At 44.4% G+C, this 17,212-nt stretch overlaps 1 protein-coding gene across 3 annotated transcripts in view; it reads right to left on the reverse strand.

The window, feature by feature from the left end:
• Nucleotides 1-17,212, reverse strand: part of LOC134949271 (cytochrome P450 2A6-like) — a 192,714-nt gene that overhangs the window by 87,157 nt on the left and 88,345 nt on the right. For all 3 annotated transcript variants that reach the window (XM_063937764.1, XM_063937765.1, XM_063937766.1), the window contains exon 4: nucleotides 15,599-15,759. In XM_063937764.1, the coding sequence (XP_063793834.1) occupies nucleotides 15,599-15,759 (161 nt within the window). The remainder of the gene's footprint in view (nucleotides 1-15,598; nucleotides 15,760-17,212) is intronic.

Raw genomic sequence — 17,212 nt, forward strand, 5'->3', positions numbered from 1 at the left:
GCACAGTAGTCTCCATTATTCAAATTACGATGCACAGTAGTGCCAATACACCAGGAAGAGCCCCTTTTACACATTACGGCAGACAGTCCCCCTTTTTAAACATTACGGCAGCCAGTCCCTCTTTTTACACATTACGGCAGACAGCGTCCCCATTTTACACATTACGGCAGACAGCTTCCCCCTTTTTACACATTACTGCAGACAGCGTACCCCTTTTTACACATTACGGCAGACAGCGTTCCCTTTTTACACAGTACGGCAGACAGCGTCCCCTTTTTACACATTACAGCAGATAGCGTTCCCTTTTTACACATTACGGCAGACAGTGTCCCCTTTTTACACATTACGACAGATAGCGTTCTCTTTTTACACATTACGGAAGACAGCGTTCCCTTTTTACACATTACGGCAGACAGCGTCCCCCTATTTACACATTATGGCAGACAGTGTCCCCCTTTTTACACATTACGGCAGAAACTAAAGATGACTCCTGCCGGCGCAGTTTAGCTGCGGCTGCAGGAGTCCCGGCATCATTTTATTAGAGATGAGCGGGTTCGGGTCTCTGAGAACTGAACCCCCCTGAACTTCACTACCCGAGCCCGGATCCGAGCCTGGCTCGGGGTTTCCCGCCTTACTCAGAAACCAGAATGAGGCAAAACGTCATCATCCCACTGTCTGATCTCGCGGGTATTGGATTCCATATAAGGAGCCGCACGTCGCCATTTTCACTTCGGCATTGGAGAGTGTAGCGAGAGGATGTGTCTCCGTCCTCAGTGTCTGTGAGGGAGGGAAAGTGGGGTGGCGATTCCAGTGCTGTCTTGTGCTGCTCAGTCCAGTGTAGTGTCTTATGCTGCATCAGTCCAGTCACATTAGTGGTGTCCTCTGCTACCATACAGTGCCGTAACTAGACATTTTAGCGCTGTGTGCAAGATAGGGCATTGGCGCCCCCCCCCCTATGTAAAGTAGGGCCGTGGCTTCATGGGGAAGGGGTGTGGCCACAAATAATACCAATTCATATTACATATCATAGTAGTCTCCATTATTCAAATTACGCCGGACAGTAGCGCCGCTACACCAGGTAGAGCCCCTTTTGCACATTACGGCAGACAGATTCCCCTTATTACACATTATGGCAGACAGCATCACCCTTTTTACACATTATGGCAGACAGCGTCCCCTTTTTACACAGTATGGCAGACAGCGGGTTTTTTTAAACACATTACGGCAGAAAACGTCCCCTTTTTACACATTACGGAAGACAGGGTCCCCATTTTTACACATTATGGCAGACAGTGTCCCCCTTTTACACATTACTGCAGACAGCATCCCTTTATTACACAGTACGGCAGACAGCATCCCCCTTTTTACACATTATGGCAGACAGCGTTCCCTTTTTACACATTACGGCAGACAGCGTCCCCTTTTTACACATTACGGCAGACAATGTCCCCCTTTTTACACATTATGGCAGACAGAGTCCCCCTTTTTACACATTATGGCAGACAGCGTTCCCTTTTTACACATTACGGCAGACAGCGTCCCCTTATTACACATTATGGCAGACAGCATCACCCTTTTTACACATTATGGCAGACAGCGTCCCCTTTTTACACAGTATGGCAGACAGCATTTTTTTAAACACATCACGGCAGAAAACGTCCCCTTTTTACACATTACGGCAGACAGGGTCCCCCTTTTTACACATTATTGCAGACAGCGTCCCTTTATGACACATTACGGCAGACAGCACCCCCTTTTTACACATAATGGCAGACAGCGTTCCCTTTTTACACATTACGGCAGACAGCGTCCCCTTTTTACACATAACGGCAGACAATGTCCCCCTTTTTACACATTATGGCAGACAATGTCCCCCTTTTTACACATTACGGCAGACAGCATCCCCTTATTACACATTATGGCAGACAGCGTCCCCCTTTTTACACATTATGGCAGACAGCGTTCCCTTTTTACACATTATGGCAGACAGCGTCCCCTTTTTACACATTATGGCAGACAGCGTCCCCTTATTACACATTACGGCAGACAGCGTCCCCCTGTTTACAGAGTAAAGCAGACAGCATCCCCTTTTTACACATTACGGCAGACAGCATCACTCTTTTTACACATTATGGCAGACAGTGTCCCCTTTTTACACAGTATGGCAGACAGCGACCCCTTTTTACACATTACGGCAGACAGCATCACCCTTTTTACACATTACGGCAGACAGCATCCCCTTTTGACATATTATGGCAGACACGTTCCCTTTTTACACATTACAGCAGACAGCGTCCCCCTTTTGACATATTATGGCAGACACCATTCCCTTTTTACACATTATGGCAGACAGCATCCCTTTTTTACACATTACGGCAGACAGCGTCCCCTTATTACACATTACGGCAGACAGCGTCCCCCTATTTACACATTATGGCAGACAGTGTCCCCCTTTTTACATATTATGGTAGACAGTGTCCCCTTGTTACACATTACGGCAGACAGCATCACCCTTTTTACACATTATGGCAGACAGCGTCCCCTTTTTACACAGTATGGCAGACAGAGTCCCCCTTATTACACATTATGGCAGACAGTGTCCCCCTTTTTACACATTACTGCAGACAGCGTCCCCTTATTACACATTACGGCAGACAGCATCCCCCTTTTTACACATTATGGCAGACAGCGTTCCCTTTTTACACATTACGGCAGACAGTGTCCCCTTTTTACACATTACGGCAGACAATGTCCCCCTTTTTACACATTATGGCAGACAGTGTCCCCCTTTTGACACATTACGGCAGACAGTATCCCCTTTTTACACAGTATAGCAGACAGCGTCCCCTTTTTACACATTATGGCAGACAGCGTTTTTTTTAACACATTACGGCAGACAACGTCCCCTTTTTACACATTATGGCAGACAGGGTCCCCCTTTTTACACAGTGCGGCAGACAGCATCCCCCTTTTTACACATTACGGCAGACAGCGTCCCTTTATTACACATTACGACAGACAGCTTCCCCCTTTTTACACATTACGGCAGACAACATGCCCCTTTTTACACAGTACGGCAGACAGCATCCCCTTTTTACACATTACGGCAGACAGCATTCCCTTTTTAACACATTACGGCAGACAGCATCCCCTTTTTACACGTTACGGCAGCCAGGGTCCCCCTTTTTACATAGTACGGCAGACAGCATCCCCCATTTTACACATTACGGCAGACATCGTCCCTTTATTACACATTACAGCAGACAGCATCCCCATTTTTACACTTTACGGCAGACAACATCCCCCTTTTTACACAGTACGGCAGACAGCACTCCCTTTTTACACAGTAAGGCAGACAGAATAGATAGATAGAGAGATAGATAGATAGATAGATAGATAGATAGATAGATAGACAGTCAGGCACCGCAGTGCTGGCAAATCCTGGGCCGGGAAGAAGAAGGAGGAGGGAGGGGGACTCAGGAGCTACAGTAGCGCAGTGTAATTGGTGGTGGCACCGCTGCAGCTGTCCCTCTCATTCCGGATTGGCTGGCCACCGCCGCTGTTAATGCTGGGATGAGGGAAGCGCATCCCAGCATTCACAGCAGCACCGGCCAGCCAGTGCGGAAGGAGAGGGACAGTTGCAGCGGCGGCGCTACCAATTACATAGCGCTGCTGCGGCTCCAGTTCCCCCCCTCCTCCTCCTCCTCCTCCTCCTCCTCCTCCTCCAGGTCCTCCCCTGACGCTGCTCCTCTCCTCTTCTCCTCCTGCACACACAGCACAGGCGGGTTTGTAATGAGTCAATTTGACTCATTACAAGCCGCTGACCTGCAATGCTGGCTGTTGTGCCCTCAGGGCAACTGCGCTGTGTGCCAGGCACACCTTGCACCATCTCACTCTCACTAAAAAATATTTGTATTTCTGAATATTTGGATATGGGATACTCAACCTGTATGTATATATATATATATATATATATATATATATATAAAATTATTTATATATATATATATATATATATATATACTATATATATATATATATATATATATATACATTTAGTTTTGATCCGGCACTCAAGTAATAGAGAAATATCTTACCCCGGTGTCCAGTCCTAGGTAGGTATCCACCAATTTAGAAATACAGAGGGGACGGCACTCAGAGGATTTTTCAATATTGTATTTAAATATCCAGCTTAAAAATCTCCATCAACGTTTCGGTGCCACAGCGGCACCGTCTTCAGGATGTACAAACAACAGGTGAAAAGTGCAAAAAATGACAATACACACATATACCTACTTACCCCACTTATATACACACCAACTACTGTGAATACCAATCAAACCTGGCGGGCTTGTGGCGCACACACAGGTACCGGGACGCACAGGGGTGACGTTACCTGGTATCCCGTGCGTCGAGATCCAGCGTGCGCTCCACCTCCCGTGACGTGTACCCGTTGCCTGGGAAACTGTCAAACACAGCCGCACGGGTTACTAAGGATGCTGTACGCGTCATCCTAGCGCCGTCAGCTATGTTAGTACAGGCTCTACGGTAACCACTTAGTCCAGCCGTGCAGAGAAACAGATCAACTTTTAATTATGGAAGCCAAATGGATTACAAGATTGGACACGGTTTGGCCTAGAGGCCTTAATGACAAAATTTGTTGGAATTCATCAATATAAATTCTGTATATATGGTTTTCTCTATAGTACACAGCATGACTAATAGTTTATTAGAGTAATATGCCTTTATTGATTAGGCTGTAATTTGTTTGTGTATTGATGGTATATGGCAGAGTTTCTATAAGTTGTCAGTATATGTATGTGGGGACTGTTGAGTCTGCCACGGTTTTAATGTAGTGATCTGTTGAGAGGGGATACCCAGTGGGTATGTTGGAACAAGCTAAACAAAAAGCATTGAGTGTTACGCGCCAGCAACTATTGAAACCTAATGTACCCAAACAACTTAATGGAAGATTCCCCTGGGTGACAAGGTATAACACCAGCAGTACACGTTTAATTAAACGCACTAGACAATTTATTCTGGGGGGCGTAGTATTAAGGATTTTGTGGTTAGGACTGATATTTCTTCGTTTAAGAAGAGTAATACAAAAAATTTCCTCAGGCGTAAAAATGGGTGCTATATGTGCAGTGGCTGCACGACTTGTGGTTATATGACACAGGGAGATACTTTTCAGCATCCTCATACTGGGAAAAAGTACAGTATTAGGTATCCCCTATCATGTGATTCAAAATTTGTAATATATTTATTATCTTGCCTTTGTGGACTTGCCTACGTTGGCAAGACCGATTGTGCCTTCAATACAAGAATGGCACAACATAGGTATGCCATACGTGAGGCCATTAAATCAGGTGGTAGTGATCAACCTGTGGCACGCCATTTCGCGTTAGCAAAACATGGAATGGCTACACTACGTTATAAAATAATTGATCATGTCCCACCTTCGTTGCGAGGTGGGGATCGTTCCAAAAAATTGTTGCAGGCCGAATCCAAATGGATTTATTTACTTAATACCCAATTTCCTAGGGGTTTAAATGAAGTACTCAGTTTCAAATGCTTTCTGTGATTAGACTTTTTGGAGATTGTCAGATGTACCCTCTGGATGCTATTATTAATTTCACCATATCAGTGATGACTGATGATCGTAACATCTAAGTTATACTTTATTTTCATGTATATAGTAGTTAGGTACATTTGGAACAGAGGTTACCATATTTATTATGATATCTATCATGAAATAAGAAAGGAGTGTTAGTAATGGCTATAAGAGTTGGTTTACCTCCCCACTATTGGTTCCATATAGTACGACGTTATGTATATGAGTATGCTTTGTATTTTCTTGTTTTGTATTAGTACTATGTATATTTTAATTTGATACACCATGTAACACATTACACTAACAGACTAGTTTGATTAGTATGTATTAGTTTTGTATTTGGCACTATGCACTTTACTTTGGTCAGCGCTGCTGTTACTTTGTGTAATCTGTTGTTATGGTTACTGTTTCCCTAGCCCAGCCGAACGGACCGGAGCCGCGTCATTTCCTGTGGGCGGAGTGACGTCAGGACCGGGACCCGGGCAGCGTGGCTGGAGGCGGCGGTGCGGACCACCTCTCTTTCTAAGGTATTTAAGCACAATATTGTACACAGTGTGGTTATCCTGATGAAGGGGCTGCGTCCCCGAAACGTTGATGAAATAAAAGACACGGCTTATTCACCATTATTGCAAAGACTCTCAGTGACGCCCTTATTTCCACTGCTATATATATATATATATATATATAAACCAAAATAATACCCTGACACTCCGGGCTTACGTGTATCTTGCTCAGGTGCCTTCCCATCAGAGTTATCCCTGCTTCATATAGTCCATAGGCTGGGCAGCACTCAGAGACTCTCATAAGCCAGAAAAGGTGAACAAGCCCCGCAGAGCAACTTTAATGTGACGTTTCGGGGTAAAAACCCTTTCCTGAGCCACTTGTGTGGGTCGTAGGGAGGTCATACAGGCACGTGGAGGCCACACACACTACTGAGCCTCATTTTAACTTGTTTTAAGGACATTACATCAAAGTTGGATCAGCCTGTAGTGTGTTTTTCCACTTTAATCTTGAGTGTGACTCCAAATCCAGACCTCCATGGGTTAATAAATTTGATTTCCATTGATAATTTTTGTGTGATTTTGTTGTCAATACATTCAACTATGTAAAGAACAAAGTATTTAATAAGAATATTTCATTCATTCAGATCTAGGATGTGTTATTTTAGTGATCCCTTTATTTTTTTGAGTAGTATATATATATATATATATATATACATACAGTATATATATATATATATATATATATATATATGTGTGTGTGTGTGTATATATATATATATATATATATATATATATATATATATATATTAGACTAGAGATGAGCGGGTTCGGTTTCTCTGAATCCGAACCCGCCCGAACTTCATGTTTTTTTACACGGGTCCGAGCGACTCGGATCTTCCCGCCTTGCTCGGTTAACCCGAGCGCGCCCGAACGTCATCATCACGCTGTCGGATTCTCGCGAGGCTCGGATTCTATCGCGAGACTCGGATTCTATATAAGGAGCCGCGCGTCGCGGCCATTTTCACACGTGCATTGAGATTGATAGGGAGAGGACGTGGCTGGCGTCCTCTCCGTTTAGAAATTAAAATAGATAGGAGAGTGAGAGTGAGACACTTCATTTACTTACTGGAGCTTAGGAGGAGTTATACTAGTGACTGATGACCAGTGACCTGACCACCAGTGCAGTTTTATAATTTATTATTATTTAATAATCCGTTCTGTTCTTGTTCTCTGCCTGAAAAAAACGATACACAGTGACTCAGTCACACTCACATACCATATCTGTGCTCAGCCCAGTGTGCTGCATCATCTATGTATAATATCTGACTGTGCTCACACAGCTTAATTGTGGGGGAGACTGGGGAGCAGTTATAGGTTATAGCAGGAGCCAGGAGTACATATTAAACAGTGCACACTTTTGCTGCCAGAGTGCCACTGCCAGTGTGACTGACCACTGACCACTGTGACCAGTGACCTGACCACACTGACCACCAGTATAGTATATTGTGATTGAATGTCTGCCTGAAAAAGTACACTCGTCGTGTGACTTGTGTGGTGTTTTTTTATTCTATAAAAATTAAAAACTCATTCTGCTGACAGACAGTGTCCAGCAGGTCCGTCATTATATAATATATACCTGTCCGGCTGCAGTAGTGATATATATATATTTTTTATATCATTATTTATCATCCAGTCTATACTAGCAGCAGACACAGTACGGTAGTTCACGGCTGTAGCTACCTCTGTGTTGGCACTCGGCAGTCCATCCATAATTGTATACCACCTACCCGTGGTTTTTTTTTTCTTTCTTCTTTATACATACTACATCTCATTATCATCCAGTCTATATTAGCAGCAGACACAGTACAGTACGGTAGTCCACGGCTGTAGCTACCTCTGTGTCGGCACTCGGCAGTCCATCCATAATTGTATACCACCTACCCGTGGTTTTTTTTTTCTTTCTTCTTTATACATACTACATCTCATTATCATCCAGTCTATATTAGCAGCAGACACAGTACAGTACGGTAGTCCACGGCTGTAGCTACCTCTGTGTTGGCACTCGGCAGTCCATCCATAATTGTATACCACCTACCCGTGGTTTTTTTTTTCTTTCTTCTTTATACATACTACATCTCATTATCAACCAGTCTATATTAGCAGCAGACACAGTACAGTACGGTAGTCCACGGCTGTAGCTATCTCTGTGTCGGCACTCGGCAGTCCATCCATAATTGTATACCACCTACCCGTGGTTTTTTTTTTCTTTCTTCTTTATACATATTACATCTCATTATCAACCAGTCTATATTAGCAGCAGACACAGTACAGTACGGTAGTCCACGGCTGTAGCTACCTTTGTGTCGGCACTCGGCAGTCCATCCATAATTGTATACCACCTACCCGTGGTTTTTTTTTTCTTTCTTCTTTATACATACTACATCTCATTATCAACCAGTCTATATTAGCAGCAGACACAGTACGGTAGTTCACGGCTGTAGCTACCTCTGTGTCGGCACTCGGCAGTCCATCCATAATTGTATAACACCTACCCGTGGTTTTTTTTTTCTTTCTTCTTTATACATACTACATCTCATTATCATCCAGTCTATATTAGCAGCAGACACAGTACAGTACGGTAGTCCACGGCTGTAGCTACCTCTGTGTCGGCACTCGGCAGTCCATCCATAATTGTATACCACCTACCCGTGGTTTTTTTTTTCTTTCTTCTTTATACATACTACATCTCATTATCATCCAGTCTATATTAGCAGCAGACATAGTACAGTACGGTAGTCCACGGCTGTAGCTACCTCTGTGTCAGCACTCGGCAGTCCATCCATAATTGTATACCACCTACCTGTGGTTTTTTTTTTCTTTCTTCTTTATACATACTACATCTCATTATCAACCAGTCTATATTAGCAGCAGACACAGTACAGTACGGTAGTCCACGGCTGTAGCTACCTCTGTGTCGGCACTCGGCAGTCCATCCATAATTGTATACCACCTAGTCCTACCCGTGGTTTTTTCTTTCTTTCTTCTTTATACATACTACATCTCATTATCATCCAGTCTATATGAGCAGCAGACACAGTACAGTACGGTAGTCCACGGCTGTAGCTACCTCTGTGTCGGCACTCGGCAGTCCATCCATAATTGTATACCACCTACCCGTGGTTTTTTTTTCTTTCTTCTTTATACATACTACATCTCATTATCATCCAGTCTATATAGGCAGCAGACACAGTACAGTACGGTAGTCCACGGCTGTAGCTACCTCTGTGTCGGCACTCGGCAGTCCATCCATAATTGTATACCACCTACCCGTGGTTTTTTTTTCTTTCTTCTTTATACATACTACATCTCATTATCATCCAGTCTATATTAGCAGCAGACACAGTACAGTACGGTAGTCCACGGCTGTAGCTACCTCTGTGTCGGCACTCGGCAGTCCATCCATAATTGTATACCACCTACCCGTGGTTTTTTTTTTCTTTCTTCTTTATACATACTACATCTCATTATCAACCAGTCTATATTAGCAGCAGACACAGTACAGTACAGTAGTCCACGGCTGTAGCTACCTCTGTGTCGGCACTCGGCAGTCCATCCATAATTGTATACCACCTAGTCCTACCCGTGGTTTTTTCTTTCTTTCTTCTTTATACATACTACATCTCATTATCATCCAGTCTATATTAGCAGCAGACAGTACAGTACGGTAGTCCACGGCTGTAGCTACCTCTGTGTCGGCACTCGGCAATCCATCCATAATTGTATACTAGTATCCATCCATCTCCATTGTTTACCTGAGGTGCCTTTTAGTTGTGCCTATTAAAATATGGAGAACAAAAATGTTGAGGTTCCAAAAATAGGGAAAGATCAAGATCCACTTCCACCTCGTGCTGAAGCTGCTGCCACTAGTCATGGCCGAGACGATGAAATTCCATCAACGTCGTCTGCCAAGGCCGATGCCCAATGTCATAGTACAGAGCATGTAAAATCCAAAACACAAAATATCAGTGAAAAAAGGACTCAAAAATCTAAAATAAAATCGTCGGAGGAGAAGCATAAACTTGCCAATATGCCATTTACCACACGGAGTGGCAAGGAACGGCTGAGGCCCTGGCCTATGTTCATGGCTAGTGGTTCAGCTTCACATGAGGATGGAAGCACTCAGCCTCTCGCTAGAAAACTGAAAAGACTCAAGCTGGCAAAAGCACCGCAAAGAACTGTGCGTTCTTCGAAATCCCAAATCCACAAGGAGAGTCCAATTGTGTCGGTTGCGATGCCTGACCTTCCCAACACTGGACATGAAGAGCATGCACCTTCCACCATTTGCACGCCCCCTGCAAGTGCTGGAAGGAGCACCCGCAGTCCAGTTCCTGATAGTCAGATTGAAGATGTCAGTGTTGAAGTACACCAGGATGAGGAGGATATGGGTGTTGCTGGCGCTGGGGAGGAAATTGACCAGGAGGATTCTGATGGTGAGGTGGTTTGTTTAAGTCAGGCACCCGGGGAGACACCTGTTGTCCGTGGGAGGAATATGGCCACTGACATGCCTGGTGAAAATACCAAAAAAATCAGCTCTTCGGTGTGGAAGTATTTCAACAGAAATGCGGACAACAGGTGTCAAGCCGTGTGTTGCCTTTGTCAAGTTGTAATAAGTAGGGGTAAGGACGTTAACCACCTCGGAACATCCTCCCTTATACGTCACCTGCAGCGCATTCATAATAAGTCAGTGACATGTTCAAAAACTTTGGGCGACAGCGGAAGCAGTCCACTGACCAGTAAATCCCTTCCTCTTGTAACCAAGCTCACGCAAACCACCCCACCAACTCCCTCAGTGTCAATTTCCTCCTTCCCCAGGAATGCCAATAGTCCTGCAGGCCATGTCACTGGCAATTCTGACGAGTCCTCTCCTGCCTGGGATTCCTCCGATGCATCCTTGCGTGTAACGCCTACTGCTGCTGGCGCTGCTGTTGTTGCTGCTGGGAGTCGATGGTCATCCCAGAGGGGAAGTCGTAAGCCCACTTGTACTACTTCCAGTAAGCAATTGACTGTTCAACAGTCCTTTGCGAGGAAGATGAAATATCACAGCAGTCATCCTGCTGCAAAGCGGATAACTGAGGCCTTGTCAACTATGTTGGTGTTAGACGTGCGTCCGGTATCCGCCGTTAGTTGACAGGGAACTAGACAATTTATTGAGGCAGTGTGCCCCCGTTACCAAATACCATCTAGGTTCCACTTCTCTAGGCAGGCGATACCGAGAATGTACACGGACGTCAGAAAAAGACTCACCAGTGTCCTAAAAAATGCAGTTGTACCCAATGTCCACTTAACCACGGACATGTGGACAAGTGGAGCAGGGCAGGGTCAGGACTATATGACTGTGACAGCCCACTGGGTAGATGTATGGACTCCCGCCGCAAGAACAGCAGCGGCGGCACCAGTAGCAGCATCTCGCAAACGCCAACTCTTTCCTAGGCAGGCTACGCTTTGTATCACCGGTTTCCAGAATACGCACACAGCTGAAAACCTCTTACGGCAACTGAGGAAGATCATCGCGGAATGGCTTACCCCAATTGGACTCTCCTGTGGATTTGTGGCATCGGACAACGCCAGCAATATTGTGTGTGCATTAAATATGGGCAAATTCCAGCACGTCCCATGTTTTGCACATACCTTGAATTTGGTGGTGCAGAATTTTTTAAAAAACGACAGGGGCGTGCAAGAGATGCTGTCGGTGGCCAGAAGAATTACGGGACACTTTCGGCGTACAGGCACCACGTACAGAAGACTGGAGCACCACCAAAAACTACTGAACCTGCCCTGCCATCATCTGAAGCAAGAAGTGGTAACGAGGTGGAATTCATCCCTCTATATGCTTCAGAGGTTGGAGGAGCAGCAAAAGGCCATTCAAGCCTATACAATTGAGCACGATATAGGAGGTGGAATGCACCTGTCTCAAGCGCAGTGGAGAATGATTTCAACGTTGTGCAAGGTTCTGATGCCCTTTGAACTTGCCACACGTGAAGTCAGTTCAGACACTGCCAGCCTGAGTCAGGTCATTCCCCTCATCAGGCTTTTGCAGAAGAAGCTGGAGACATTGAAGGAGGAGCTAACACGGAGCGATTCCGCTAGGCATGTGGGACTTGTGGATGGAGCCCTTAATTCGCTTAACAAGGATTCACGGGTGGTCAATCTGTTGAAATCAGAGCACTACATTTTGGCCACCGTGCTCGATCCTAGATTTAAAGCCTACCTTGGATCTCTCTTTCCGGCAGACACAAGTCTGCTGGGGTTGAAAGACCTGCTGGTGAGAAAATTGTCAAGTCAAGCGGAACGCGACCTGTCAACATCTCCTCCTTCACATTCTCCCGCAACTGGGGGTGCGAGGAAAAGGCTCAGAATTCCGAGCCCACCCGCTGGCGGTGATGCAGGGCAGTCTGGAGCGACTGCTGATGCTGACATCTGGTCCGGACTGAAGGACCTGACAACAATTACGGACATGTCGTCTACTGTCACTGCATATGATTCTCTCAACATTGAAAGAATGGTGGAGGATTATATGAGTGACCGCATCCAAGTAGGCACGTCACACAGTCCGTACTTATACTGGCAGGAAAAAGAGGCAATTTGGAGGCCCTTGCACAAACTGGCTTTATTCTACCTAAGTTGCCCTCCCACAAGTGTGTACTCCGAAAGAGTGTTTAGTGCCGCCGCTCACCTTGTCAGCAATCGGCGTACGAGGTTACATCCAGAAAATGTGGAGAAGATGATGTTCATTAAAATGAATTATAATCAATTCCTCCGCGGAGACATTGACCAGCAGCAATTGCCTCCACAAAGTACACAGGGAGCTGAGATGGTGGATTCCAGTGGGGACGAATTGATAATCTGTGAGGAGGGGGATGTACACGGTGATATATCGGAGGATGATGATGAGGTGGACATCTTGCCTCTGTAGAGCCAGTTTGTGCAAGGAGAGATTAATTGCTTCTTTTTTGGTGGGGGTCCAAACCAACCCGTCATATCAGTCACAGTCGTGTGGCAGACCCTGTCACTGAAATGATGGGTTGGTTAAAGTGTGCATGTCCTGTTTATACAACATAAGGGTGGGTGGGAGGGCCCAAGGACAATTCCATCTTGCACCTCTTTTTTCTTTAATTTTTCTTTGCGTCATGTGCTGTTTGGGGAGGGTTTTTTGGAAGGGACATCCTGCGTGACACTGCAGTGACACTCCTAGATGGGCCCGGTGTTTGTGTCGGCCACTAGGGTCGCTTATCTTACTCACACAGCTACCTCATTGCGCCTCTTTTTTTCTTTGCGTCATGTGCTGTTTGGGGAGGGTTTTTTGGAAGGGACATCCTGCGTGACACTGCAGTGACACTCCTAGATGGGCCCGGTGTTTGTGTCGGCCACTAGGGTCGCTTATCTTACTCACACAGCTACCTCATTGCGCCTCTTTTTTTCTTTGCGTCATGTGCTGTTTGGGGAGGGTTTTTTGGAAGGGACATCCTGCAGTGACACTCCTAGATGGGCCCGGTGTTTGTGTCGGCCACTAGGGTCGCTTAGCTTACTCACACAGCTACCTCATTGCGCCTCTTTTTTTCTTTGCGTCATGTGCTGTTTGGGGAAGGTTTTTTGGAAGGGACATCCTGCGTGACACTGCAGTGACACTCCTAGATGGGCCCGGTGTTTGTGTCGGCCACTAGGGTCGCTTATCTTACTCACACAGCTACCTCATTGCGCCTCTTTTTTTCTTTGCGTCATGTGCTGTTTGGGGAGGGTTTTTTGGAAGGGACATCCTGCGTGACACTGCAGTGACACTCCTAGATGGGCCCGGTGTTTGTGTCGGCAACTAGGGTCGCTTATCTTACTCACACAGCTACCTCATTGCGCCTCTTTTTTTCTTTGCGTCATGTGCTGTTTGGGGAGGGTTTTTTGGAAGGGACATCCTGCGTGACACTGCAGTGCCACTCCTAGATGGGCCAGGTGTTTGTGTCGGCCACTAGGGTCGCTTAGCTTAGTCATCCAGCGACTTCGGTGCAAATTTTAGGACTAAAAATAATATTGTGAGGTGTGAGGTATTCAGAATAGACTGAAAATGAGTGGAAATGATGGTTTTTGAGGTTAATAATACTTTGGGATCAAAATGACCCCCAAATTCTATGATTTAAGCTGTTTTTTAGGTTTTTTGGAAAAAAACACCCGAATCCAAAACACACCCGAATCCGACAAAAAGAATTCGGTTAGGTTTTGCCAAAACGCGGTCGAACCCAAAACACGGCCGCAGAACCGAACCCAAAACCAAAACACAAAACCCGAAAAATTTCCGGCGCTCATCTCTATATTAGACACACCACCTAGATATGGTATACTTGATTTAAATGTGAATGCTGAGGTAACACAATATATAATATCCTGGATAGCGACATTTGTGTTGCAACTTTGTGAAGATATGGTAAACCAGAAAGACCATGGTATTATTTTTGTTGATACCAAATACTTCCTACCATTTCTGGAAGCAGGTCATACATTATACATGCTAATGACTGTGACCTAATTGATATGATACCCACATGCTATGTGCTATGATAAAACACATTGGATGATAAACAACTAGCTATGTTTGTCTCACCAGCACCAACATTTTAGTTGGTTCTTTATTTTAAGGCTACTTAAAATATTTATTTGGGAATATATTTTAAGATAAGCTGATTCAAGGTTATGTTTTAAATTGATCAATATGCACATAAAGCACGCCCCAGCAAAAAAGTATTTTTCCCTGTATTAATGGTCATAATGTCGACATGATTTGCATGTTGACATTGACCACATTGACATTCATCATATCTACAATGATGAGATGTCAACATGATTAAACTTGACAAAATGTTCCTGGAGGTCCAATGGTTACTTACCTGGTTTGGGAGGTCCAGTTGCTACAGCTGTGTTTTCCAGGTGACTTCTGGCCGATCCTGCAGCGGTTCTGGTGGTATTGCAACTGCCTAACTCTATACCAACTCTCCCTCACAGCCTAACTTTAACCTTCCTTCCCACAACCTATACCTAACCCTCCACTCCTGAAGCCTAACCCTAACCTCTCCTCCAACAGCCTAACCTTAGCCTTCCCTCTCACAGCCTAACCTTAGCCTCCCCTCCCGCAGCTTAACCCTAATCCTCCACTCCTGAAGCCTAACCCTAGCCTCCCTTTCCACAGCCTAATCTTATCCTCCCCTCCTGCAACTTAATCCTAACCCTTTGCTGCTGAAGCCTAACCCTATCCTCCCCTCAATGTTCATGGCAATATTTAACAATGTGGTGATGTCAACATTATGATTGTTGATATTTGAAACGTGGACATGACTGTATACCTAAATAAATATGTTACCTTCATTTTGTGTTTTCTTGAATATCTTCTTTATAGTCAATAATATATATTAAAGTGTAAGCTGCAATACGCCCTACTCACCTGACCCCACTTTGATGAGACAATATGAAAAGCCTGACTTGATTCTTCGAGAATTTGCATCCACTTCTTGTCATTGTAGTCATGGCGTGTTCCAATCAGTATATTTGACACAATATTAGAGACAGCACAGGTCAGAGTGTTGCTTGGGTCATACGGTTGCTCTAAAGAAGTTCAAAAAGAATGATTGGTTAGTTTTCACCATTAAGGTATACTCACTATTAATTAGGATGCCGCCTAGCAATTTACTATGAACCAGTGTACCTGAGGTATGGGATGCTTGGTTAATGAATAAGTAGATTGATTGGCAAATATGAAAAAGGTGACAAAATTTAAAGTAATTGCACAAGTGATGATATTTAAATTATACACCTCACTATGTAAACATATAGGGCCTAATTCAAGGTTGATTGCAAAAGCAAAATCTTCCTCTAATAGGCAATCAACCTTGAATTAGGTCCATAATCCACTAAAATCTAGTTTTAAATCTACAAAATGTGTTTAAGCAAGGATTACAAGGTACAAATGCATTCTTGTTAGGAATTAAATATTTTGGTGTGAAGAAAAAAGAAAACTCTATGGGGGTCATTCCGAGTTGAGCGCTAGATAAAAATGTTCGCAGCGCAGCGATTAAGTTAAAAAGCGGCACTTCTGCGCATGCATGAGTGGCGCAATGCGCACGCGCGACGTACTTTCACAACAGCCGATGTAGTTTTACACAAGATCTAGAGAGACTTTTCATCGCAATGTCCGCCGCAGAGTAATTGTCATGAAGTGGGCGTTTCTGGGTGTCAACTGACCGTTTTCAGGGAGTGTTCGGAAAAATGCAGGCGTGCCAGGAAAAATGCAGGCATGGCTGGGAGAACGCAGGGCGTGTTTGTGACGTCATATCAAGAACTGAACAGTCTGAAGTGATCGCAAGCGCTGAGTAGGTCTGGAGCTACTCTGAAACTGCACAATTCTTTATGTAGCCGCTCTGCGATCCTTTCGTTCGCACTTTTGCTAAGCTAAAATACTCTCCCAGTGGGAGGTGGCATAGCGTTTGCACGACTGCTAAAACTTGCTAGCGAGCGATCAACTCGGTATTACCACCTATACTGGGGTCACTCTTAACTATAATAGGAAAGAGTCCAGAACGGTATCAATATTGATCAGTCTAAAATCTACTATTTATTAGATATGCATTAAAATTAGAGGAACAACACAGACACACATACACATAAAAAAGGAGAAAACTATGTTCCTGGACAGCGAATAAATGCCGTATAGGTTTCAATAATTTATTGATTAAACCTGTGCAGTTACATTATAAATAATGCATGGATTTTAAGGACCAAAATATTATTCGGACTGTAATGAGTCCTGATTGTTAGATTAATTGCATGCGCTTAGAGCGGACACTCCAATATTATGCAGTAATCATTAGAACGCCCATTGGGCTTGTTCAATATACACCACAGATAAAGAAATCCCCAAAATGCTATTTTGCACATAAGATAGGGAAATGTTACCAGACACATGTAATAAGTATTGTTATGGTTCCATCTAGAACAACATTCAGCTTAGAAACAAACTGTCAATTCTCTATAAGTAACACAGAGATAAGATTGTCTCACT

The sequence above is a fragment of the Pseudophryne corroboree genome, chromosome 8 (genome assembly GCF_028390025.1).
Source record: "Pseudophryne corroboree isolate aPseCor3 chromosome 8, aPseCor3.hap2, whole genome shotgun sequence".
NCBI classification, from domain to species: Eukaryota; Metazoa; Chordata; class Amphibia; order Anura; family Myobatrachidae; genus Pseudophryne; species Pseudophryne corroboree.